The sequence below is a fragment of the Kogia breviceps genome, chromosome 10 (assembly GCF_026419965.1).
Source record: "Kogia breviceps isolate mKogBre1 chromosome 10, mKogBre1 haplotype 1, whole genome shotgun sequence".
NCBI classification, from domain to species: domain Eukaryota; kingdom Metazoa; phylum Chordata; class Mammalia; order Artiodactyla; family Physeteridae; genus Kogia; species Kogia breviceps.
The window spans coordinates 70023551-70047817 of NC_081319.1; the positions used below are offsets into that span (position 1 = coordinate 70023551).

A 24267-nucleotide genomic window follows, 5' to 3' on the forward strand; every position below is an offset into this window, starting at 1 on the left:
ATTGCAAAAGAGGACAGCACCTGTTGGCCAAGGAAAACTGCAACCCAGTTTCCTCCCAATTCTGTCCTTGAAAACAAAAGGTGAGTTAGGGCAGACAGTCAAGCCCTGGAGTACGTCGTGGATTCTGCCAGCTCAGGAAAACCACATGGGGTTTAGAAAAGACAGGAGAGAGCTGGTGGCTGAGGGAAAGTCCCAGAATGGGGAAATTAGTGCCTAGCACTTACTAGGGCCTCAGATATTTGTCTAATCAAAGAATAAATGGTGTGCAGTTTATGAGAAAGGTCTCGATGAGGGAGTGAAAACGCTGAGAGGGACAACAGGAGAGCTGTGCTAAAACCCAAATGGGTTAGTGCAGATCCATCAAAAAGGAAATACATCTCTGAGTGACTGTTGATTCTCTCTCTAAGAGCTCACCAGCCATCTGTTTAACAACTCATTTGAGAATTTTTCCAGAGTCAGTGTCAAGTTCACTGGACTGAGTTCCCAGAATTGACTATTTCTCCTTTTTCTTTCATCTGTTTTTCCCCAGTCTCCCAGCATGCTTCAGTTCTTCACACCTTTTCTGTAATTTCTATAATTGTTCATATAAGCTAGTTTGGTTTGTTCCCGTATTCTAAAGCCTATACCTTTTTTTGTGTTTCTCGCTTTAAGTGTAACTTTAAAAATCACTTTTCCCCCCTATTTTCACAGGCCTTATCCTATTTTGGATTTTCCCCTTCCAGAAGTTATTCTTAAAAGTGGTGGCCATTCTTTGGTATTCATTTTCAATTATGTGCATACGCCTCTCCCTCAACTGTTTTTCTGCAAGTTCTTTTAAAAGTAGGATTATTCAGAGAACATGAGTCGTCGTGTTTTTGCTGCTCAGGGGCAGTGTCAGAATTTAATTTCTGCAAGATCCCATTCCTTTTGAGCTAACTTATTTTTTAAGGCTGTCCTAGGATCTTACCTAGTGCTTCTTTGGAATTTTTGAAATATGAGCACCTGAAGTGTAGGATACATGTTTCATCACACCTGTTCCCTGCCTTGATTACCACAAACTCTCACAATTTTGATCTGAATTCCAAAGTATCACTTCCCCTCATGGCTTCCTCTATGTCCTGCAAGGTGAAATAGGCAACAGAAGAAGAAAGTGAAAATATATTGAATAAGATTCCCAGTAGATGTCTGCATAATTGGAGAACCCCAATAGAACTTTCTCTTGCCTTTGTGATAGTTTTGTGAAGTATATTGGGAAAATATAATTATATTTTAGACTTGAGTATCAGTAAACATGGCACAGTCAACAGAATAATTGAAGAGAATTGAATAAAGAGATTGAGGTGTGGACAGGATTAAAGGAAACCAACTAGGGATGGTGAGGACTAGCAACAGTGTGAGTCTTTACCACCCTAGGCCTAAAGACACAAGGGGTGGAGGTGTTACCAGACCCAATGAGAGTTTGTGTTAGTCTGCTAGGGTTGCTTTAACAAAGTACCACAAACTGGGTGGCTTAAACAATAGAAATGTATTGTCTCAGCCCTGGAGGCTAGAAGTCTGAAACCAAGGCATCAGCAGGGTTGGTTCCTTCTGAGGACTATGAGGGAAGGATTTGTCCTCTTTGCTTGGCTTGTAGGTGACCGCCTTCTCCATGACTCTTCAGATCATCTTCCCTGTATGTGTGTCTCAGTCTATGTTCAAATTTCCCCTTTTCATAAGGACATCAGCCATATTAGATTAGGGCTCATCCTCAAGAGCCCATTTTAACTTGATTACCTCTGTAAAGACCCTATCTCCAAAAGGTCACCTTCTGAGGTTCTGGGGGTTAGGACTCCAATATATCTTTTGAGGACGGGGATACAATTCAACCCATAACAGAGCTGTAGCAGTAAGAAAGGACTGCCTGAATGCAGCTGTGCCCTTTGATAAAGGGATATAACCATGGCGCAGCAGGGAAATAAATACCCAACTTCTTTCTCCAATCATCCTCTCCAGCTAGTGCCTCCCATTGACAAAACTCAACTGGAAGTTAGAAGGCAAAGGTGCCTGGGTGATGCAGTCCATGCAGGCCAGCCTCCCAGGGCACAAAGCAGGGTGGAGGGTGAATCTGGAGGGCAAACAAAAGATCCAGCACAGCCTGTCTGGGCAGTCTGTAGGATACACCCAAAGCAGCCAGCACTTTCCAAGCAAGAAGTCAGCCTCTTGGGCTCCCTGACCCCTGGAGAGGCTTGAGAACAGAAGTTGCCTGGAGATAAACCGCTTTCTGGCTTTGTTCTAGAAAAGCTTATACTTCACAAGGAAATTGTGCTGGAGTGAAGGGTTGAGGGGTGTAGGTGGAGGAGATATAAGAATAAAAGCCTTGGGACTTCGCTGGTGGTCCAGTGGTGAAGAATCCACCTTACAATGCAGGGGACATGGGTTTGATCCCTGGTCAGGGAACTAAGATCCCATATGCTGCGGAACCACTAAGCCCGTGCGCCACAACTGCTGAGCTCGCGCGCCTCAACTAGAGAGCCTGTGTGCCGCAAAACTACAGAGCCCACGCACCCTGGAGCCTGTGTGCCAGAACTAGAGAGAGAAAACCGGCACGCCACAACCAGCGAGAAGCCCGTGCTCCGCAACGAAAGAGCCTGCCTGCTGCAACAAAAAGATTCTGCATGCCTCAACGAAGATGCCACATGCTGCAACTAAGACCCGACCCAGACAAAGATAAATAAAATTTAAAAATAAATAATAAATAAATCTTTAAAAAAAATAAAAATAAAAGCCTTGGCTTGGTAGGGTCAGAAACTATGCATCCTTTTGGATGCTCTGGCCACAGCGTGAAGGTTGGAAGAGGGGAGGAGACTCTCTAGCAATGAGGAGGTTACAGAGATTGATGATTCTGGAGGCAGGTAGAGCTCTTGCTCTGTTCCCTGGAGGTGCCCTGGGGAGGCAGCAGGGTGTTGCAAACTGACCTGCGCTGATCATGTCCAACTCTTAGTTCTTCTACCTGGGTAAAGAACTTCTACCAGAGAAGTGTATAGTAATGAGGATTTGTCTGCCCCACATCCTCACTCCCGGGATATAAAGAAAACAAGTTTTGACTAAAATCTGCCACACACATTTGTTAACGTTCATTAGCAGGCAGGCACAGCACAGCTCTTGTGTATATTCTCTGAGGTCACTCTGTCCTCTTGGAACCTCTGGCCCCAGGTTTAATGTCTTCAGTTTGACAATCCCGGGGCCAGAGTGAAGACTGTTTAGGAAATATGCAAAAATGGGCAACATGGTTTAGATATTTGAGTTCTGATTTCTACCTGCTATGCAATGTCAAATTCATATTTATTTTCCTTCTTTCAGATACTTTTCACAAGGCCCACCCTCATGACAAACGTATCGAGTACCCACTGCAGCCCGGGCAGGAGACTAAGGGCTTGGAGAAGCAGAGAAAAAGAAAACATAACCCTTGCCCTGTAGGACTTAATAGCTAATTTTTTAAATTTTTATTGGGGTATAGTTGATTTACAGTGTTGTGATTCAGGTGTGCAGCAAAGTGAATCATTTATACGTACACACATATTTGCTAATTCTTACATAGTAATGACTTTACTGGACACTGTTACCCCTCATCCCTCAAACAACTCTATGAGATCAGTACCATTATTATCACCTGTTTTTGACAGATGAAGAAGCTGAGGTACAATCAAAGTCACCCAAACTAGTAAGAGGAAGAATTTTGAATCTGGGCAGCCGGGCTCTCAAATTCATACTCTTAACCACACACCCTATCATCTGTCTAGTTTAGTGGGGGATTATAAATACAGTAGATGCACAAAGTACCACAGGAGCACAAAAAAAGAGGCCCGCTCAGCTCAGGATCTGAGAAGGGGTGAGGAGAGAGGCATCTTCTGAATGAGATGACATGGCGGCAGCATTGGAACACGTGAAATAGGGGTCAGCTGGCAACAGAAGGGAGGGACGGAACCTGCGGTCAGAGAAGACTGCATGGTATGTGGGGGAACCATAAACAGCGTAGCATCACTGGAGTATAAAATGCAAGGGGGAAGGAGGGAGATAGTTTGCTCCACAAATGCTTATTGGGCCCCTTCCATATGGAGGCACTGTGCTTGTTGTTGGGAGTATAGCAGGGACAGAGTTTCTAAGGAACTTGAACTTGAGCTTTCAAACATTTTGCTTCCTTATTCACTGAAATAACTTTTTGAAACTACCCCCATGCAAAACATGCAACAGACTAGGAATAGAAGGGAATTTCCTCAACCTGATAAAGGCTGAGGAAAAACCTTCAGCTGTCATCATATTTAATGGTGAAAGACTGAAAGCTTTATCCCTACGTTCAGGAACAAGAAAAGGATGTCCACTCTCTCACCACTTCTGTTCAATCTTGTATTGGATTTTCTAGCTAGGGTCACTAGGCAAGAAAATTATATAAAAGGCATACAGATTGCAAAGGAAATTGACACTATAAAAGTGTTAACACCACAGTTTTGAATGCCATCCAATGGAATTTAAATACAATAGCAATTTGATACCCACCATCATCCTTTTTTTTTTTTTTGGTATGCGGGCCTCTCAGTGTTGTGGCCTCTCCTGTTGCGGAGCACAGGCTCCGGACGCACAGGCTCAGCGGCCATGGCTCACGGGCCCAGCCTCTCCGCGGCATGTGGGATCTTCCCGGACCGGGGCACGAATCCGTGTCCCCTGCATCGGCAGGCGGTCTCTCAACCACTGCGCCACCAGGGAAGCCCCATTCCTTTTTATATGTAAAAAATAAAAATCACTTTAAGAAATTTTACATTACCCCCTTTTCTCCCAGAACTTGTATTTCTATTTCATTTTACTCTCACAGAAGTTTATCCTCAGGTAATACAATTTTATGCTCAAAAGTCTTGTATTGATCATCCTATCATACTTCTCCACCATACAAATGTGCGTTTATATTGTAATTTAATTTGTAAAAATGTTTCCTGAGATCATGATCCTCTAAAAGCTTTCTTACCTATCATTATGAGTGTTATTATTGCATGATAAATCAAAATAACATATAGGATCATTTTGTGATAGATGAAATTTTATTGCAAATATAGTTCAGTGAAAAGGTAGGTGATTTTTCTCAATAAGCCCTGCATCATTCTATTCATGTTTGTTTGGTAATAGCTACTAAAACTTGGTCACATAAAATAAGTACATGGGAATAGAAAGGGTTTGGCACAGGAGTATCGTTTTTTTAAAACTCCTTCCAAATGTGCCAAAAATCACGTATTAATCATCATCAAAATTTATAGTAACGACCGTCAACTGACAACTCCAAGAGGTCCTTATTCAGTTTTGTTGAAGGCAGATAATTGGAAACCATCTGACTTGCAAAAAGTCATTAAAGTTACTTACTCTCTCAATCCAAACACCAGTATTTCAATATGTTCCTTTGTTTGGACCTTTGAGAGATTTATACACCCTCTGGTACTGAACCTGAGAATGATTTCTGGGGGAGGGAGAGGCCTTTTTTGTTTGTTTATTTGCTTTGATTGCTCCACTACTCCTTGGAATGACAGTGACTTTTGTTTACTGCTGTATCTCCAGGGCCTAGAAGAAAAGTGTCAGATACGTAGTAGGTGCTCAGTGAATTATCTGGGATGTTATGAAAGAATGTAAAAACCATGGGTGTCTGGGTGTATGGGGGGGTAGGGACCAGGGCAGGAGGCAGAGACACAGAGGCACTCAGTGCACTGATTTGAGTTTCTCATGTCAAAGGCACCAAGAAGCCACCTTTCCCCAAATTGAAGCAGCCCTGAGTAGAGAAAAGGCCTAATCTTGGCATCTCACCTGGGTTTGAGTTTTGACATTGACACTGAATAGTGGTGACTTTTGGCAAATTCTTGGTCTTAAGAGTCTTACCCTGGGTAAAAAGAATAACTTTCCCTCTCTCAGGGAGAGGCTTTGGAGGAAGTAACAAATATGAGCATGCCTGTGAAGTACCTGCACCATTGCATGCACTCAGTAAATAGGAATTGTCCTTCATTTGAACCTGCTTCTTTTTCTTTTGGTGGCACCACCTTTCCCTCTACTAGGCCAGAAATTTGCACTATTGGACTTATTCTGAACGTTCACTGGCACAGATACTAAGCAGTAGACAAGATGGTAGAGTTAGGGGCCTCAGGTGGAATCCAGGGCAGGGGGACCTCCTGTACCTCAGTTTCCTCATCTAGGAAACGGGAGTAATAACCGCCCTACCTCACAGGGTTGTTGTGCAGAATAATGTGTTAGCTTTTGTGAAGTGCTTAGAACATAACCTGATACACAGTAAAGGGTTAATAAGTGAGTGCTACCTGGGAGAGAAGGAGCACCCCAGGGCAACAGCGGAGTGGGAGAGTGGGGATCATCTGAGTTGCTGTGTCTCCCACACATCATTTATAAGATGCATCAGGATGTTGCAGGGAGTCAGGCTCTATGGAGGAACGAACACCATTGGGCAAGTTTCCGTGAGTGTAGCAGGTTAAGGGCCCCATTCGTATCTGTGGCCAGAAGAACAACATATTTCCTTCAAGGCTCCTGCCCCTCCAAAGCCCTGCCTGCTATTGGTCATGAGCTTATAATCAACAGATAAAGTGGGGAAAATATGGAATAACTTCCAATACAGGTGTCAGAATCTCTTCAGCCATGAAGGAGGAAGCTGTAGTGAAAATGCAGGCATGAACTCCAACAGATGTTTTGTGTGTCAAAGAGAAAGAATCAGTATAAGAGACAGCTTCCCAGCAACAGAGCAGTCCCTGAAGAGGAAATGTTGCCTTATGACTGGGATTAAGCCCTTCAAAGAATTCTTCAAGGAGAAACCAGAACTGTGCCACTGAAACTCCTCAGATTGTTGAAATAAGCATTGAAATGGATAATAATTCATGTGTCACCCCAGGAACAAGACTTGCAAGAAGAGGTTTCTACTATTGACATGCTCCGTGGGGTAGGAAGAAAAAACATTCCTGTTCTGCAGAGACACAAAGTTCATTGGATACTGGTAAAAAGCTTGGTGGAGGGAATTCCCTGGTAGTCCAGTGGCTAGGGCTTGGCACTCCCACCGCCAGGGGCCTGGGTTTGATCCCTGGTCGGGGAACTAAGATCCCACAAGCCACACTGCCAAAAAAAAAAAAGTTTGGTGGAACTCAAAGTGGACTTCAAAGGAGAGAGAGGCGAAATGGCATAATATCTGTACATGACATGAACATCATTTCCAGCAGCACTATAGGAGACAGAGATTGCAGGATACTGTGGGCTTGTGTTTTCCCATGAGAACTCAACAACAAGCGGTCAAAGCTCCTCTTTTCTAATGAAAGAAAAACACGCCTTTCTGAATTAATGCTTGAGAAATGTTCTTTTCCTGCTGTCTCAGATTTAGCCCCTAAACGGCCTTTGACTAAACAGCATATTCCTGTGAGCCCACATTCAACATTTTTTGATATGTTTGATCTATCCTTGGCTTCTACAGAAGATGAAGAGGATAAGCTTAGAGAGAGAAGGCAGCTTGGTATTGAAAAAGAGGTTGATCCCCTTCCTGATGCACAAACACATACCTCTGAAGACACTGCACAGGTTAATTTTTTATATAAACTGGAACCAAAGTCAGCTCCTAGAATGACTGAAATAAATCAGAACAGTTCTGCGATTTCACAAGCTAATAGTGACTCAGAAGAGGACACAACCACCCAGTGTTTGCAATCACGCAGGCAAGGGCAACATCAGGTACCCAGAGACAGCCATGCCCATGTTAGTAGATGGAGAGCTTGGGAAGTCCATAAACAGATTGATTACATACACTGCCTCATGCCCAGTTTGCTTCAGATTACAGGCAATCCCTGTCACTGGTGAGTGATGAACCATTATGAAGCAGAGCTGTTCTTGAAGAGAAACCTGAAGGCTCATTTTTGCTCAGGGACTCTGCGAAGAGTCCTCTTTTCCGTGATCTTCTGACGTGACAACAGATCCCTGCCTGCCCAAATTGAACAGTGGAATCGTACCTTAGTTTTAATGCTCACGACCCTTAGACAATTCATTCTTCCACAGTAACAGGACTTTGTGGAACGCTTTAAAGGTCCCAGCTCTTGCATGTTTTTTGGACCATTGCTTACTATATCACTAAATAGGACATTGTCTTTTAGGCCACAATATAACTGCCATGCAGTCATCTGTAGGTGCACCACATATGATGGTGGTGGGCTCCCTTCCAATCAATGTTACTGGATTTTTTAAAAGAGTGTCATTAAAAACAAAAAATTCGCTGGTTAGAATGAGAACCAGTCAAGGCAAAGTAAGATCTCCCATCCCCAAAGGGCATTACCTAGATCTGCTTTTATGTGCGTCAGAGAGTACACCCATAGCAAGCACACATATCAGTGTTAGGCTTCTTCAGTACAGTACGTAAGCTTAGTGTTAGTATCTGTCAGACGTGATCTACTGTTACTTAGATAAACGTGGTGCCTATTGAGACAACAGAGGATAGAGCTACAGGTGTTCAGTAAGGCTACGAAAACGTTTAGTTGATTTAGTTAATGGGTTTTTAATGGCTGTAGCAATTGAGTGAGGCAACTCTGGGGCATTTGCTGTGAAGAATTCTATTTCTTACTGAAGAATAAATAATTATTGGATGAGTGTTAAAACAGTGTGACTAATGTTTGAAATTACCATTTTTCTAAAAATTTTTCTATAAACTTTCAAAAGTAGCAATGTTTGTAGTTACTATAAATCAAGCTTTGGAAGTCCCCAAAATAAAGACTGCTTTCCTTTAAGGAAAAAAAAAAATTGCAATTTTCTGGCATGAGGGCATAGTGCATTTCACTTAAGCAATGCTATAGTTTATACTCAGTCTCCTTGTCTGTTTCATGAAAGGTACTGTTAAGTAAACTGGATTTCTGTCAACTCCCTGGCATTTCCTTTAAATTTATTAAATCTGAAGAAAGGATACTGGAAATAAAGTTGTAGGCCTGGTGCTTCCTAGAGGGCTGAGGCCAGGTGTGGGCATCCAGCAGGGTTCCCAGGTTGTTTATCTCAGTCCTTGAGAACATGAAATGAATGTTGGGATGGTGGTATTTTAGATTCAATCAAAGCACCCTCTAATTTACTAAAGAAAAAGTTCTATAACTTTGGGAGGTAAGAATCCCTTCATTACTAAGACAAAGCCCGTGCTTTCTAGTAAAACAAAAGAAACACCCCAGCATGTTAACAGAATTTATCTCTAGGGAATGGAAGTACAGGAGTTTTCTTCCCCCCCCCCTTTGCTTTTCTGTATTTTATAGATTTTCATTAAAGAGCAAGTATTATTCTTACAATGAAAAGCTGTATTTTAACAAATTTATAAGGTAACACAAAATTAATTAAAGCATGAGGCTCCTTTGCTTATATTAAGTCCAATATGCAGAGCATTGGATAGAGTTTTTAGAAGACTTTGTCTCAATTTGGGGGAATAATTAGCCTTATACTAAATGGTGCTCTAGTCTCACCTAACAAAGCATAAAAGTCATACCTGAAGTGATCAAACTGTTTCCAAGTAATTTAACCATTTCCCAGAACAAAACTCAAGATTTTTCTTGGTGCTTACTCAGATGGACCCTTGACCCACAGTAGCTGTGGCTCCTCTGCTCATCCTTGGTCCATTGGGAGCCTTGTGTTTATCCCACTTAATCTCAATGCCCAGCTCAAATGTCATTTCTTCTCAGTAGTTTTCCCTGACCCACATTCTTTCTAACCCTTCCTGTCATCTGTATTTCTATAGCACTTTACCTCTCATTATTATCACCTTTTCGTTTAGTAGGCATGAAACCCTCTCCCCTCATGTTTGTAGCTTGGGAGCTCCTTGAGGGCAGATATCATATTCTATTCATTCTTTTATCATAGAGTGGTGGATTAAAAAGGGCCATAAATTATTTCCTCTTCAAGAAGTGTAGTGTATTTGCCCTCACACTGAATCATGGCTGGCCTTGTCACTTACTTGGATCTGTGGAATGTGGCAGGTGACATGCTGCCTTGAGCTGCTGTATGAAGTCCAGGTGCCCTCCCAGAGAGACCGTGTGGAGAGAGAGATGGCTGCCTGGCCAGCCTCCAGCTCTTCTAGCCATCCCAGCTGAGATGTTAAGACTTGTGAGTAAACCCATCTTCAATTTCTAGCCCCAGGTGAATCTCTAGATGACTGCGGCCTCATGAATGGGCCTAGCTAAACCCAGCCCAGACTACAGAATAATGAACAAATACATGACTATTGTTTTAAGCCACTAAATTTTGGGTGGATTGTTATGCAGTAACAGATTACAGAAACACAGAGTATCTGGGGTATGGTGAGTCTTCCAATAAGTGTTTGTCAAATTAAATTTATTGTTGTATTTATTTATTTATTTTGGCTGCACCATGCGGCATGAAGGATCTTAGTTCCCCAACCAGGGATCGAACCTGTGTCTCCTGAATTGGGAGTGTGGGGTCTTAACCACTGGACCACCAGGGAAGTCCCAAATTAAATTTAATTGTAAGGGACTGGATGGGTAAAATTGGTCCAGATGACCCTCATGGTCCTTTTTAGCACTGAGATTCTATAATCTCAAGACCTTTAATGACCTTGGATTATGCCATTACTTCCTTTATTTCTACCTATAAATGAGAGTTGAATCTAGATGCAATATAGTTAAGTCCTTGGGCATCTTAGTCCATTTGGGCTGCTATAACAAAATACCATAGACTGGGTGGCTTATAAACAACAGAAATTTATTTCTCACAGGTCTGGAGACTGGGAAGTCCAAGATCAAAGTGCTGGCAGATTAGATGTCTGGTGAGAACCCACTTTCTGGTTCATAGATGGCTGTCTCCTTGCTGTGTCCTCATATAGTGGAAAGGAGGAGGGATCTCTCTGAGGCCTCTTTTATAAGGGCACTGATCCCACTAATAATTGTAAGAGTGACCTAATCACCTCCCAAAGGCCCCATCTCCTAATACCATTATCTTGGGGATTAGGATTTCAACATGTGAATTTTGGGTGACACAAACATTTAGACCATAATATTCCATCTCTGGTTCTCCAAACTTTATGTCCTTCTAACATATCATCAGCTCAAAGGTCTAAGTCCAAAGTCTCATCTAACTGTCATCTAAATCAGATATGGGTAAGATCAAGTTACAATCCATTGGGCTTTGTGACATTTAATGTATTAATATTTAGAGACAGCACCTAGGGTCACCTTGACCAATCTCTTTTCCAAACCTAGTTTTCTGCAGTTGTATTGATTTCACTTAATTTCTTATATGTGAAAATCATGCCCCATAATAACCCATTTACTGTAGAACATAAACTACTTGGAGATGTTTTCAGTAATGGAGAAAAATACTCTTTCAGATCTGGCCTATACTAGTTTTTTTTTTTTTTTTTTTTGCGGTATGCGGGCCTCTCACTGTTGTGGCCTCTCCCATTGCGGAGCACAGGCTCCGGATGCGCAGGCCTAGCGGCCATGGCTCACGGGCTTAGTTGCTCCGCGGCATGTGGGATCTTCCCGGACCAGGGCACGAACCCGTGTCTCCTGCATTGGCAGGCGGATTCTCAACCACTGCGCCACCAGGGAAGCCCTATACTAGTTTTTTAGTCTTTAAAATTTTTCTCCAGTTTCTTATTAGAGATATAAAATCTTCAATGATGACCATGCAATGAAAAGTGAGCTAACCAATCCAAACCATGGCATTTTGTAAAGTTTGGAACGTCTTAGAATTTCAGGCAATCTGCAGTTTGGAAGAAGACTCAGCCTTTGAATTGTTACTCACTTTACCCTTTCTTTAATGCTGAACTGCTTACAATCAATTGACCATTTTTCTTCATCTTATTATTTCACGAGGGGATGGATGCTATGGATTTATGAAGAATATGCTTTAAAGATAGGCTATAGTCCAAGCATCAGGTTGGTCTTTCTGAGGTCATGCATGAAAATCAAGATTTAGCTATGTTGCAGTTATAACAGAAAGGTCCGAAGTCTAAACTCTACCAGACTGTCAGAAGCCATTGGTTCTGTTTAAAGACCTTCCTCTGATGGAAATGTGGGAATGGAAGGGAGCTGGAGTGAGAGGGTGGCAGCCCACAGAAACTGGGCTCTCCGTGTACTTCCTAGTCTCCTGTTTTAAATGTGAAATGTTTTCTTGGTTTTGAAACATTTCTGTGCTTGTTCCTGCCATCCTGACAGCCTGGTTTGAACCAGTTTCTGGTTGAGACCTTGGTGCCATGGTAATCACCCTTAGGCTCCATCTGGCTGTGTCCCTGGGTGCCCAGCTTCTGTACTTACCCATGGTTACCACTCTTGGTCCCCTGTTTGGTTCTGCTCTCCTAGCAGTCATTAGAATCTGCTTTCAGTCTAGCTGTTTCTCATCCTTCAGATGCAAGGTCATTGTCATTACCATAGGAAGAGTTTCCTTGATACCCAAGATAGGTTCAGGTCCTCCTGATGTATGCCCTCTTTGTTTCCTGTATTTTACCATCAAGGTACTTATCACAACTTATAATTATCTTTGTCATCTATTCTGCTTATTTTTGTGTCTTCAGCACCTGGGACAGTGGCTGGCACATAGTAGGAGTTCAATAAATGTGTTAAGTAAACATGAACAAATGAAGCTTGTAACTTGGGCCCCCACGTCTTTTAGGGTACAATTGTATATGACCTTGGGCTAGTTACAAAAATTATGTCTCACTTTATGCATGTGTAAAGTAGGGAGGGATAATATTGTTTTATTTACCCCACAGTTTGGGGTGCTGTGTATGTAGCAGATGCTTAGTAAATGTTTGTAGAATGAATAAATGCACCTCTTATCTCTGTGATAAGAGACACTTATTTTAACAAGTATTTCTTTCATCTAACAGGTGAGAGAAGTTGATTTTCTAAGCAAGGGGAATCTTGTTTACTGAGTGGGAAATAAAATTCAGTATTCCCAATGCCTTTGCCCAGGGGTTTCTATTTCTCTTCAGGTTGTACCTTAATACTAGATTTTTTTTAATGGAGGAGGGAAAATTTTTTTAAATGAATTTGGACCAAACTAGTGATTTGATTGACTTTTCCAATTCCTAAGGGTTCGTGTCTATCACAGATATTAACTGTTAGGTCCACCAAGAGTACAGGTTCTAGATTGCCCGGATCTTAAAAACCTGTAAGAAAGAAGCAACGACGAATGTGAATCTGAAGACCAGGGGGAGTTCTATAGAGCTAACATTTGCACTGGGTGGTACAGCTTATTGGCCTCTGAAACACTGTCAGGATAAGATCCTGACCTTGGAGTGATGGCAAAAGTGCTTTTAGCTTAACAGTTCTTTGTACTACAAGCCTTCACAGGCTGGCCTAACTTTTTTTTTTGCTGCACTGCACGACATTTGGGATCTTAGTTCCCTGACCAGGGATCAAACCCGCACCCCCTGCATTGGAAGCGCAAAGTCTTAACCACTGGACCACAAGGGAAGTCCCAGCCTGGCCTAACTTAACCTATTTCCCCCCTATTTCCCACTGAATCAGTGCAGTGAAGATAACATATAAAGTACAAATGCTACAGTTTTTCTTTTTCTTGCTCATCTCTTCCCCACCATGTCTACCTACTTCTGGAATTTCTTCCACCTGACATTTCCTTCAGCATACTGAATACAGAAAAGGTAGAAGATGCAGGAAGGGTCCACATGTAACTAGAGTTATGTATTTTATTTGAGCCTCATCTCTTTAGAGAAAGGGGAACACAGGTGAGAGGAATAAGTTAGAGATGGTATGAAAAAAAATAGCACAGAGGTGAGGGGTATGAAGAAAGAAATCCTTCAGTGGAACATCCGCTGAAGGTGAAACGAGGTGAACCTGGATAAGGAATTCAGAGATAATTCTTGGTGTTTAGTATTGTGATCTGGGAGTGAGATCCCAGCGCTGAGGAAGGAAGAAGGCCAACAGGCGGAGGAGCCCCAAAGCAAGTACTGCTAGTTTGTAACTAGCCTACGTCTCCAGACCAAGTGGCCCCATTTGGGTGGGGAGGATTTGCTGAGGGAATCTGACCCCTTATTCCTAGCTCATCTCCAAGGTATCCTCACTGGCGTTGCTCTGGGATGTAAATGAATTCATAAGCTGATGCCTCCTCTCTGCTGACTGTGTCCTAGGCTGACTCTGAGGCGGGGACTGGGGAGTTATAGACTGATACAGAGGCTAGTACTGCTGCTGAGACCTTGGCCTGGATGTGGGCTCAGGCTTGGTCTCTGTCTCTGGATCCAGCTCAGATTCAGGCTCCAGCTCTGACTCAGGCTCCATCTCGTGATCCAGGTCTAGGTCCGGATCTAGCCCAGTCTCTTGTTCTAACTCCTGCCTGGGATACAGATCAAAGTCTAGCTCTGATTCCTCCTCTGTTACTGGGTCCTGGAGTATGGTGAAGGCTGGACTTTTACTTCTGGGGGCTCCTATAAGACAGCTGCTCATTTTATGTTTTGATTCTTCTTTCTGAAATACACACAATTCAATGGGTTAAAACTTCCCAATTAGCTTTAATTTTTGAACAGTCAAGGAATTTCAGAATATAGTAGGACTTAAGGTACCAGAAAGCATGGGTTCCTGGCAAAGTAGAAAATATTTCTGGCCTAAATTTGCTTTTCATCTTCTTTGCACCCTCTGGTTCCTCAGTTACTTACCATGCTTCAGGCTCAATCAATCCATAACTTCCAATTTCTCTAGTTTTTCTAGCCAGCCTGGATTTCATGGTCAACCATTTAAATAGCAATGGTGTTGTCAGCATTCCCGGATATCTTGTCTTCTTGATTTTACTTGTCTTTCCAACCCTCTAATGTAATCCTTGGCAGGCCCTTCATGACCTGGCCTCCTGCTATTTTCTTTAGCTTTATCTCTGTCTATAGTCCCCACCTTTTGCTCTAGCCATAGAGTTAGACTGGTAGATCTTTATATCTGCTAGTTCATCAGTTTTATTATCCATCCCAAGGGTGGTGGTGGTGGTGGGGATTCTAAAGGGTTAGCTAAGGGAGATATTTTAAATATTTATTAATTGGTATGGCACTGGCACTAACCAAGCCTGCTGTAAAAAGATCCTTGACGCCTCTGCTGGGTTGGGTAACCCCTCTTCAGTTGGGAAAGGATCCTGAATGACACCCAGATGCCATGGCAGTGTGGGAACCTGGGACTCAGGTTTACAGCTATTTACCAACTGGTAAGGGAACCTTTCAACATTTCAAATTCTGGGACAGCCACACTCAAAAACCTTCCCTGGACTTTGCTTATCTCTATCTGATTAGGTGTCTCCTCCCACCTCACCGCCACACCACTCTCCACCCCAATGCTTCAGATCATCCAACCTTGTCTGTTTCTGGGTAGGCTTCTTGTATCACTGTCTCGGATTCGTCCACACTTAACTCGGAGGACTCTCGCAACTTCCTTGACAAAGCAAACAGCACAGCATCGTGGAGGGTGAGGAACAGCTGGGCTTTGGTGATGCCAGCGTCAAAGAAATCATTATTCTCAAGTGCCCTGACCACAGAAGCTACAAACCAAACCAGGAACACACACAGGGTCAGACACCTGGGGAGGAGAGGATCCAGGATACAAAACACAGCCCTCTTCATAAGATGAAAGATACTCACAGTGACACCCTGCAATGAGCACCAAGATGTTGGTGTTTTGGAAAGCATTGAACATCTGTGGGGAGAGAGTAAGCCAGTTTTAGAGATCCTCACACTCAGTAGAGGAAAGGGCCTTTTAATTAGCTGAGTTTTAAAACCTCTTTGATCATTCACTTGTCTGGGTTATATGTACCTTTGCATCCCCATCCCATTCAGCTCTATAAACATTTGATGAGTGAACTGCTGTATGCCAGGAAATGCCTAAAGTGCCAGAATACAAAAGAGAATCAGATGGTCTTGTGTGGGGTGGGGAGTGAGAGGGAGGGTTGCCCATGGTCTTAAGTGGGGAAACAGTTCACATAAAGAGATCAGTGTTCACATGAGGACAGTGCTAGGATAGACACAGGCACAGGTGTGATGGGGACACACTGGACGGGCCTCATGAACAATCATATCTTGGTATTATTGCTTAGTGTTTGCACGTGACCCCCTTCTCTCTGGAGTCCACTAAGCAGAGGTGGCAAAATGTGGCCCAGAGAATATGCTCTGGAGCTATAAATCTTAACGTTCAATTCAAAAGAAGTCACCATTCACCTTAATACTCTAAGACTCAACAGGTTCCAACCTTGGGCACTAAGTTGGAGTGTCAAAAGAAACAAAACAGACAGACTCTACTTCTTTCACTGCCAAGGGGAAACAAGAAAGGCATTCTTGATCATACAGTAAATCATAAAGTCATTTGGTAAAGAGCCACTATAGACATATGCTAAATGGCAAGCAGTGGGAGATTGAAATCCCGTGAATTAAGAAGAAGCTTAGGGCTTCCCTTGTGGCGCAGTGGTTGAGAATCCGCCTGCCGATGCAAGGGTCACGGGTTCGTGCCCTGGTCCGGGAAGACCCCACATGCCGCGGAGCAGCTGGGCCCGTGAGCCATGGCCGCTAGGCCTGCGCGTCCGGAGCCTGTGCTCCGCAACGGGAGAGGCCACAGCAGTGAGAGGCCCGCATACCGCAAAAAAAAAAAAAAAAAAAAAAAAAAAAGAAGAAGCTTAAATGGAGTGGTTGTCTCTAATAAGAACAACTACTGGGATTTTTCTTAGTAGGTACAAGTTTTCAATTATAAAGTAAACAAAACATAATGACTTCCTCCAACAAGGCGGGACAGAACAAAGCAAACAGCACAGCGTTGTGGAGGGTGAGGAACAGCTGGGCCTTGGTGATGCCAGTGTCAAAGAAATCATTCTTCTCAAATGCTCTGACCACAGAAGCTACAAACCAAACCCAAACACACACAGAGCCAGACACCTGGGGGGAAACCTGCATTTTTAAAGTGTAAGGGTGTACCATGAATCTCTGAAGGTTGCAAAGTTAAGGTGCCAGACGTTGCCTCAATGATGGGGCTGGAGCAGAAAGTCATCAGCGTAGGCCAGGTTGATGGAAGGGTCATGCCAAGGACCAGAACATATGGTGCCTCCAAAAAATGGAAGACGAGAGGAGAGAGGAAAGGATGGCCCAATTATACTACAAAACAGGGGGAAGAGTGATATAATGTCCGAGGCTTTAAGTTCCAGTGCTGGACAGGCCCCTTCCTAGCTGCGAGCCCAGGACTCTTAGGGGGAAATATGGCTTGTCTCTCAGGGCTGTTGTGAGAACTAAATGAGATAGTGTATATAAATGTGCTCAACTCAGTCTGGCATGTAAGAGGCATTTGATAGTGTAGTCAATGAAATCTAAAGCTACAACTACAGTGTAAAACTGGGAGAAGAGAACACAGCCCAGTAGTACCACCTAAGATGGAAAAGTCCCAAAGATAAGACATTATCAAGTATATTTGAGCCTGCAAATGGAGTGGCAGTGGGGTGTTGGTGGGGAGAGGGTCTCATGGATGGGAAAGCCCTTAATGTAAATCTCTTCTAAGCCTCTCATTTATAGATGAGGAAACCAAGACCAAGTGCAATTTATTAAGTTACCTCGGGTCTGGACAGTGATTGGTAGTAAAGCCAGGACAGAGCACACATCCACAGACCACCAATCAGAGTTCTTTCTGCTATGACAAGCTTCCTATTGCCTTTGACCAAAGAGGAGCTGGACTCACTTAAGACAGAATCATATTCACTTAGAAATAAGAGGTAGGATAAAATATTTATAAATATTTTGTTAAAATGGAATCTGAGGATACAAGAAGGAAAGTCAGCCAAAGGAGCACATCTCAAAAAAAGGTGGGGGGTGGGGACGGACAGTGGTTAAGAATCACCTGCCAATGCAGGGGACATGGGTTCAAGCCCTAGTCCGGGAAGATCCCACATGCCACCGAGCAACTAAGGCCTTGTGCCACAACTACTGGGCCTGCACTCTAGAGCCTGTGCCACAACTACTGAAGCCTGCGTGCCTAGAGCCCGTGCTCCACAACAAGAAGAGCCACCGCAATAAGAAGCCCACGCACCACAACGAAGAGTAGCCCCTGTTCGCCGCAGCTAGAGAAAGCCCGCGCACAGCAACAAAGACCCAACGCAGCCAAAAATAAATTAATTAAATAAATTTTTTTTTAAAAGTGGGTGCAGTTAGAGCCAGGAAGCCAGTAGGTTCGGGATGTGTAAACCGAGCCATCGCCAACAGGAGCAAGAGTGAGATAGAGGACTAAAAACTGAGACAAGCTGGCTTGAAAAAAAAAGACACTGTACTTAACGAGACATTAAACAATAAAGCCAATATGGTTAGTTGTGCACCTAAACTGTCCATATTGTACAAGAAGGAGAGAAATGAAATCTGTCTGAGAAACCAGAAAGTGGGAGAGAAGCCAGGACTCAGGGAACATCGCTTTGAAGGAAAAATCTTTCCTGCCCTTTTCACCCAAAGATGCAGGCAATGAAGAAACTGGGGAAGATCCTTATAGGTACTGGACCAGGCGGCCCCACACTTGGGGTGTCATTTCATTACAACTTCTTCAAACCTGGGTGCCTTTTAGAGCAGCTGAATAGTGGAGAATTCCTTGTGAACTTTCTTCTGTAGCATTTGAACCTATTCCTTGACATTTTTTGTAGCTAACTCCCAGGATACGCTGGGAGTTGCTGGGTGTGGCACAGATTGCTGTTTCAATGGTGTTAAGAGTTTCTTATTTTTCAGTCCTTGAGAAATAATATGCCATGGTTAGGGAACCAACCCTAGTTTAGTAAATCAGAGTTGCTTCATTTTCTTTTTATTCTGGTTGACCTTAAACTGTCTTTGGTGCTCAAGTTCCTAGTGGCCTAGGAGTCACAGAGCAGCTAGCTGACCAGTGACTAAGAGGATTCAATCAGGATCAGGGCTAGGATGGTGGTAGTAGGAGGGGATCAGGGTTCTTGTGAAAGCCTCCTTAGTACTCACCTGTCTTAGTACGACCAAAGCCTGTGCATCCACACGATGTACCATGGAGAAGTCCAGGATGATGGTATGGATGCTGGGTAGAAGAGATGAAGTCGAGTAAGGCAAGAGTGTTCTACCCCCAACCTGAGTTTCAGAAGCATCAGGGAGTGTGATCAACATGCTCCTAGAGGGGTCATCAGCAGGCCAAACTTTCTCCACCTCCTTGTAGTTTGGATTTCTCTGGGATGTGGAAGATGTTATGTAAGGTGCTTGGTCATCAGACATAGTCTGGCTTGTGTCCATGCTCTTGAAACATGAGCAGCGGACCAGGTTAATGGAGGATGAGTCGAGGCCCCGTTTACTTTCAAATCGTTCTGTGTAAACAACCTGGGATGACAGAGTTAGGGGAGGACTGTGATAAGACTCAAACAAGCCTGGAAGCATTTGCAACTATGCTGTTTCTATCTACAAACTCACTTCCCTCTCTCTTGGAAAACTCCGCAGACTATGCATTATACCTTTTTTCCTTAGATATCTCACTGTCACTTCCAGCTTGTGACTAAAACCGCCTTCATCTTTCCTGAGCCTCACCACTCAGAGCCACCCCTCCCAACTTCCCCACATGCATCAGTGACATTATCATTGTCTGAGTGAGCCAGACTTTAAATCATCTTTGATTTATTCCTTTCCCTCATCCCTGGATTCTAATTAGTCTCCCGCACCTACTAGAACTTTGAAGTATTTCTTCCATCAATCCCTTTCTTAACACCTCCTTCTTTTATCAATGAAACTGTCTTCTGTCAGACTTCCTTAAGGAGACAAAAGTTACTTGAGTGTGGCTATCTTTACCTTTTACTCCTTTCATGCTCCTAATAAGCCTATGTCGCTTAAGGACAGTACCAAGCCATCGCTTAAGTAAGGACAGTACCAAGAACCGAGAATACAATGGCATGAAAGATGTGAATGCTGACTCTGCAGTCACAGGGAGCAGACTACCTGGGGAGAGGGCACGTGTCCATTTAAAGGATGAATAACAACCTAAATGGACAAGAACTGTAAGGCATGTGGGAAAATGAAGAGTTCATTTGCTAGAGTGGTATACTTTGGGGTGATGTTTCTTTAAGAAAAATCTGTTGTTCTAATAATGTTGCTTGGGAAATAAACTTTAAAAATATAAAAAAAATGTAAAGATTAAAACTAACAAGGTAGTATATATTGTATTGCTAAAAAAAAAAGCGGTGTGGACAAATGATAATATTACAGTTCAAAGGAGAGAGGTGCTCCCCAAGCCTTGACAGTCACTGAGGCCAGGCCTTTCGGAGACAGCTGAGCACTGGCTCAGTGTTAGGCAGATACAAGGTCCTTCAGGCAGAAGAAACCTCTGAGAGCCTCCCTTTTCTCTCTGTCTACTCCATACTCTTTTAAGAGCTTTCACAATTCACTCCCTCCCGGTCTGCCTGAACTTATTGCCCAGGCCAAGCCTCTTACTCTGAGGATCCCATGCTTATTTCTACCTCAGTGTCTTTGTCCAAGCCTATTCATGGCCTGGGAGTCCTTTTTCCTACCTGACATAAATCCAAATTTCTCTCTCCTGCCCAGCTTAAGTCCATTACTACTGTGAAGTTTCCCTGCCTTTTTGAGTTCATACCGATCTCTTTAACTGAAATCTTAGAGTGGTTAGAATATAAACACACGATTTAGAACATAACAATATACTGCATGGTATGGTTTACCATCTTATTTCATCAGTTTTAAGATGCACCATTACTTTTTGTACTGTCAAGAAACAAACAAAACACTGCAAATTAAACTATTATAATGCCATCAATGCATCTAAATTTCAGAGATGTGAAAAAAATGTATATTTTTGGATGGATAAATACAATAATAGCCTTAAATATCACATTAATAGAGAGTTGTTTCCCCAGTTTGATTTTTTTTTTTTTTTTTTTTTTTTTTTTTGCTGTACGCACAGCTTGTGGGATCTTAGCTCCCTGACCAGGGATTGAACCCAGGCCCACAGCAGTGAAAGCATCAAGTCTTAACCACTGGACTGCCAGGAAATCCTCCCCAGTTTGAATTAAAATTCCATAAATTGCTTCAAAATAATCCTGTGATTTTTCAGGGGCTGTAGATGGGTAGGGATGTAGATGAAATAAGATTGAATACGAGGTGATAACTCTTAAAGCGGGTGTTGAGTACACAGAGGCCCATTATACTTGTCTCTACTCTTGTATACGTTAAAATTTTTCCATGAAAAAATTTTAAAAAAAGAACAACCTGGATGAACCTTGAGGACATTATGCTATGTGAAATAAGCCAATTGCAGAAAGACAAATACTGTATGATTCCACTTATATGAGGCATCTGGAAGAGTCAAAGTCATAGAAACAGAAAGTATAATAGTGGTTGCCAGGGGCTGGGAGGATGAGGAAATGGGGAGTTGTTTAATGGATCAGAGTTCCAGTTTTGCGCGATGAAAAAGTTCTGGAGGTAGATGGTCGTAATGATTGCACGACAATGTGAATATATTTAACACTACTTTTTTTTTTTTTTTTTTTTTTTTTTTTCTGGTACGGGGGCCTCTCACTGTTGTGGCCTCTCCCGTTGTGGAGCACAGGCTCCAGACGCCATGGCTCACGGGCCCAGCCGCTCCGCGGCATGTGGGATCTTCCCGGACCGGGGCACGAACCCATGTCCCCTGCATCGGCAGGCGGACTCTCAACCACTGCGCCACCAGGGAAGCCCCTATCTAACACTATTGAACTGTACACTTAAAAATGGTTAAGATGATAGATTTCATGTTATGTGCTTTATACCACAATTACAGAGAAAAAGAAAAAGAACCTGGAGACAGAGGCCCCTAAAAATTTGTTTTCCTTTTTCATAGTGTCATAGTTCTGGGCACACAGTATGAGATCAATAAATACTAGATCATATTCTACTCTAAAATGTATTTTCTGATGTCCTGTAAATACTCTACAGTACTCAGTGCAGTGTGGATACAAAATAAAAATTAGAGATAGTGTTAATTCTAGTAGTAGAGCAGTCCTCTTGGCAGGGAAGTTGGTATTTTCCAGGAGCTCAGTAGAACCTATGCTCCATTCGGGTGTATGGCAATGAGAGTCGGTGCTTGGTATTGTAGGTGAGGAAGGGGATGGGAGGTGTTCTTGTGTGTGTGTGTGTGTGTGTGTGTGTGTGTGTGTGTGTGTGTGTGTAGATAGAACTGCTCCTCCAGGGTGTCTGTGTGGATGAAAGGCCTTGAAGCTGGAAATGAACAGCCCTGCCCTGGGGAAAGGGAATATTTAGACCAAATCTGAGTTAGAAATTAATGAGCACTGTAACTCATCCACTAAAATAATCTTCAGATGCTATAAAATCCCCATGTCTACTTATCCGCCCTCCACCTCACATCATCATTTCCCTGGTCACAGGCAGACATCAGGAGACTCTGACAGATCCTTGGGAACCCCAGCCACCTTGACCCTGCCGCCGTTAGAAAACAATCTATATATATATTTTTTTTCCAGTATGTGGGCCTCTCACTGTTGTGGCCTCTCCCATTGCGGAGCACAGGCTCCGGATGTGCAGGCCCAGCAGCCATGGCTCACGAGCCCAGCCGCTCCGCAGCATGTGGGATACTCCCGGACCGGGGCACGAACCCCTGTCCCCTGCATTGGCAGGCAGACTCTCAACCACTGCGCCACCAGGGAAGCCCAGAAAACTATCTTTAAGTCACTTGTTTTCATAATTCTATAGCCAGGGAGCTAAGATAAAAGTCAAGGAAACAGGGACAACCAGGGAATTACTGACAATGTCAACAGGCAGACTGTACTCTGTGCTCAGATAAGTTGCTGGCCATTGAGAAGGGAATCAGGAGTCAGGACATCTCCCACTGCCTCCTACTTTCAGGGTAAGATCTGAACCTGAAAGGAAACCTGTGTCTTCATTTCTGAGTAGAAATCTTTGATTTCCAATTACTCATGGTTTGTCTAAGAGTTAAAATCCCTGAGGGGGTTTAGATTTTCTTTGCTTTTCTTTCTTTTTTTTTTTGAAAACTACTAGTGCACTTCTTTTTTATAAAATGTGGAGAAAAATGCAGAAAAGAAGACATGTTTCTAACCCTGGGCAGTGGCTCAGGTTCATCACAGTTGCAGAAACACCAACAAATCTTTCCTTGCTGGGGGCCATCTTCATTTTGATTAAACAGGCTGTAAATTTCTTCTTCTGTAAGAGGCACCTTTACCATTTCAACCTGAAAGACATATGAGGGGGTCTCATACTGATGGTGAGTGGGGGAGGGGAGAATACTCGGTGAAGGGGAGGGGAGCAGGTGGAGAGAGGCTGGGGAGGAAAGCCTTCACCCCCTCTAACAGCTTGCGCTTTAGGTAGTGAACATTGACAAATGTAATGGAGTTGCAGCACTGGAAGATCTTCACCCCTGGAATGTTTGTAACCTGCAAGACAAATAAATGTAAACTTGAGGGAAATTTTTCAGCTCTTTTATGGAGTAAGAAAAAAAACATCCTTAGAACCTCCTGGAGAATCTGCATTCTTTATAAGAAGCAAGATCTAGCAAATTCCTTCCTCCCGTTTTCATCCCCTGCTTTTCCTGCTTTCTTCTTTTCCCCTCCATTTCCTCACACCTCTCTTTTTCTTGGCCTTCCTCCCCCGAAGTACATTTTAAAATTATCCTTAACTGGCTGCATCGCTTTCCCCACCTTTGTAAATGCATATCTGCAGTGCAACAGACAGGAGCAAAGGGGTTTTGTAGAAAAACTAAGCAGCAGGCCTGGTCCACCCCATCCTTTGGGCAAAGCAGTGGGACTGATTTGGATTCTTACCTCCTGATAGTCATGGAAGCTTCTATAAATATTGGTGTTAGGGATCTGACCCAGGAGGAGAATCTTAGTTCTGAAAGTAAATGCATTTGCCTTTAGGTCACAGTTGCCTTACCTTGCCATGGCCCACCTCCTATTACCTGAGACAAAGTACCTGTGTGACTGAACAGTAATGATGAAGAAGGTAAAAGCTATTGAAACAAGTAATCCAATGTCCAGTCCCAGTAAAATTGCAGATATGAACGTCACCATCCAAATGAGCTTATGGAAAAGAGGAAGAAAGGAAAAGGAAGACCGTGATAACAAGCAGAATTGAGAAAATCACAAGTCCTCTTTCTCAGCTCACCTTTACCCTTTCTCTCCCAAAACCTAGGATTTAGAGAACAAATTCCACAGCCATATGAACTGATGCCATCACAAATGATTGGGTCCCAGGGCTACCTAGCAATTGTTTTATGCATCCTTGGTCACTTCTCTCTTTAATTCTCTCTTAAAACTTCAGTTTCCTCGTGTGAAAAATAG

The 24267-nt window shown here is 43.2% G+C and overlaps 1 protein-coding gene and 1 pseudogene across 2 annotated transcripts in view; one reads left to right on the forward strand and one right to left on the reverse strand.

The window, feature by feature from the left end:
- The first annotated feature begins 6581 nt into the window (after nucleotides 1-6581).
- Nucleotides 6582-8276, forward strand: LOC131763806 (suppressor of cytokine signaling 5-like; annotated as a pseudogene).
- Nucleotides 8277-13647: 5371 nt separating this feature from the next.
- Nucleotides 13648-24267, reverse strand: part of SLC26A8 (solute carrier family 26 member 8) — a 71830-nt gene continuing 61210 nt past the window's right edge. Inside the window, exons 13-20 of one of the 2 annotated variants that reach the window (XM_067006093.1) lie at nucleotides 23900-24006; nucleotides 23749-23818; nucleotides 23269-23361; nucleotides 23028-23159; nucleotides 18926-19291; nucleotides 15587-15641; nucleotides 15302-15486; nucleotides 13648-14438 (exon numbers count right to left, since the gene is read on the reverse strand). In XM_067006093.1, coding sequence (XP_066862194.1) covers nucleotides 14151-14438; nucleotides 15302-15486; nucleotides 15587-15641; nucleotides 18926-19291; nucleotides 23028-23159; nucleotides 23269-23361; nucleotides 23749-23818; nucleotides 23900-24006 — 1296 coding nt within the window. In that variant the 3' untranslated portion in view covers nucleotides 13648-14150. The remainder of the gene's footprint in view (nucleotides 14439-15301; nucleotides 15487-15586; nucleotides 15642-18925; nucleotides 19292-23027; nucleotides 23160-23268; nucleotides 23362-23748; nucleotides 23819-23899; nucleotides 24007-24267) is intronic. The other variant, XM_059076348.2, reaches the window with a different exon arrangement.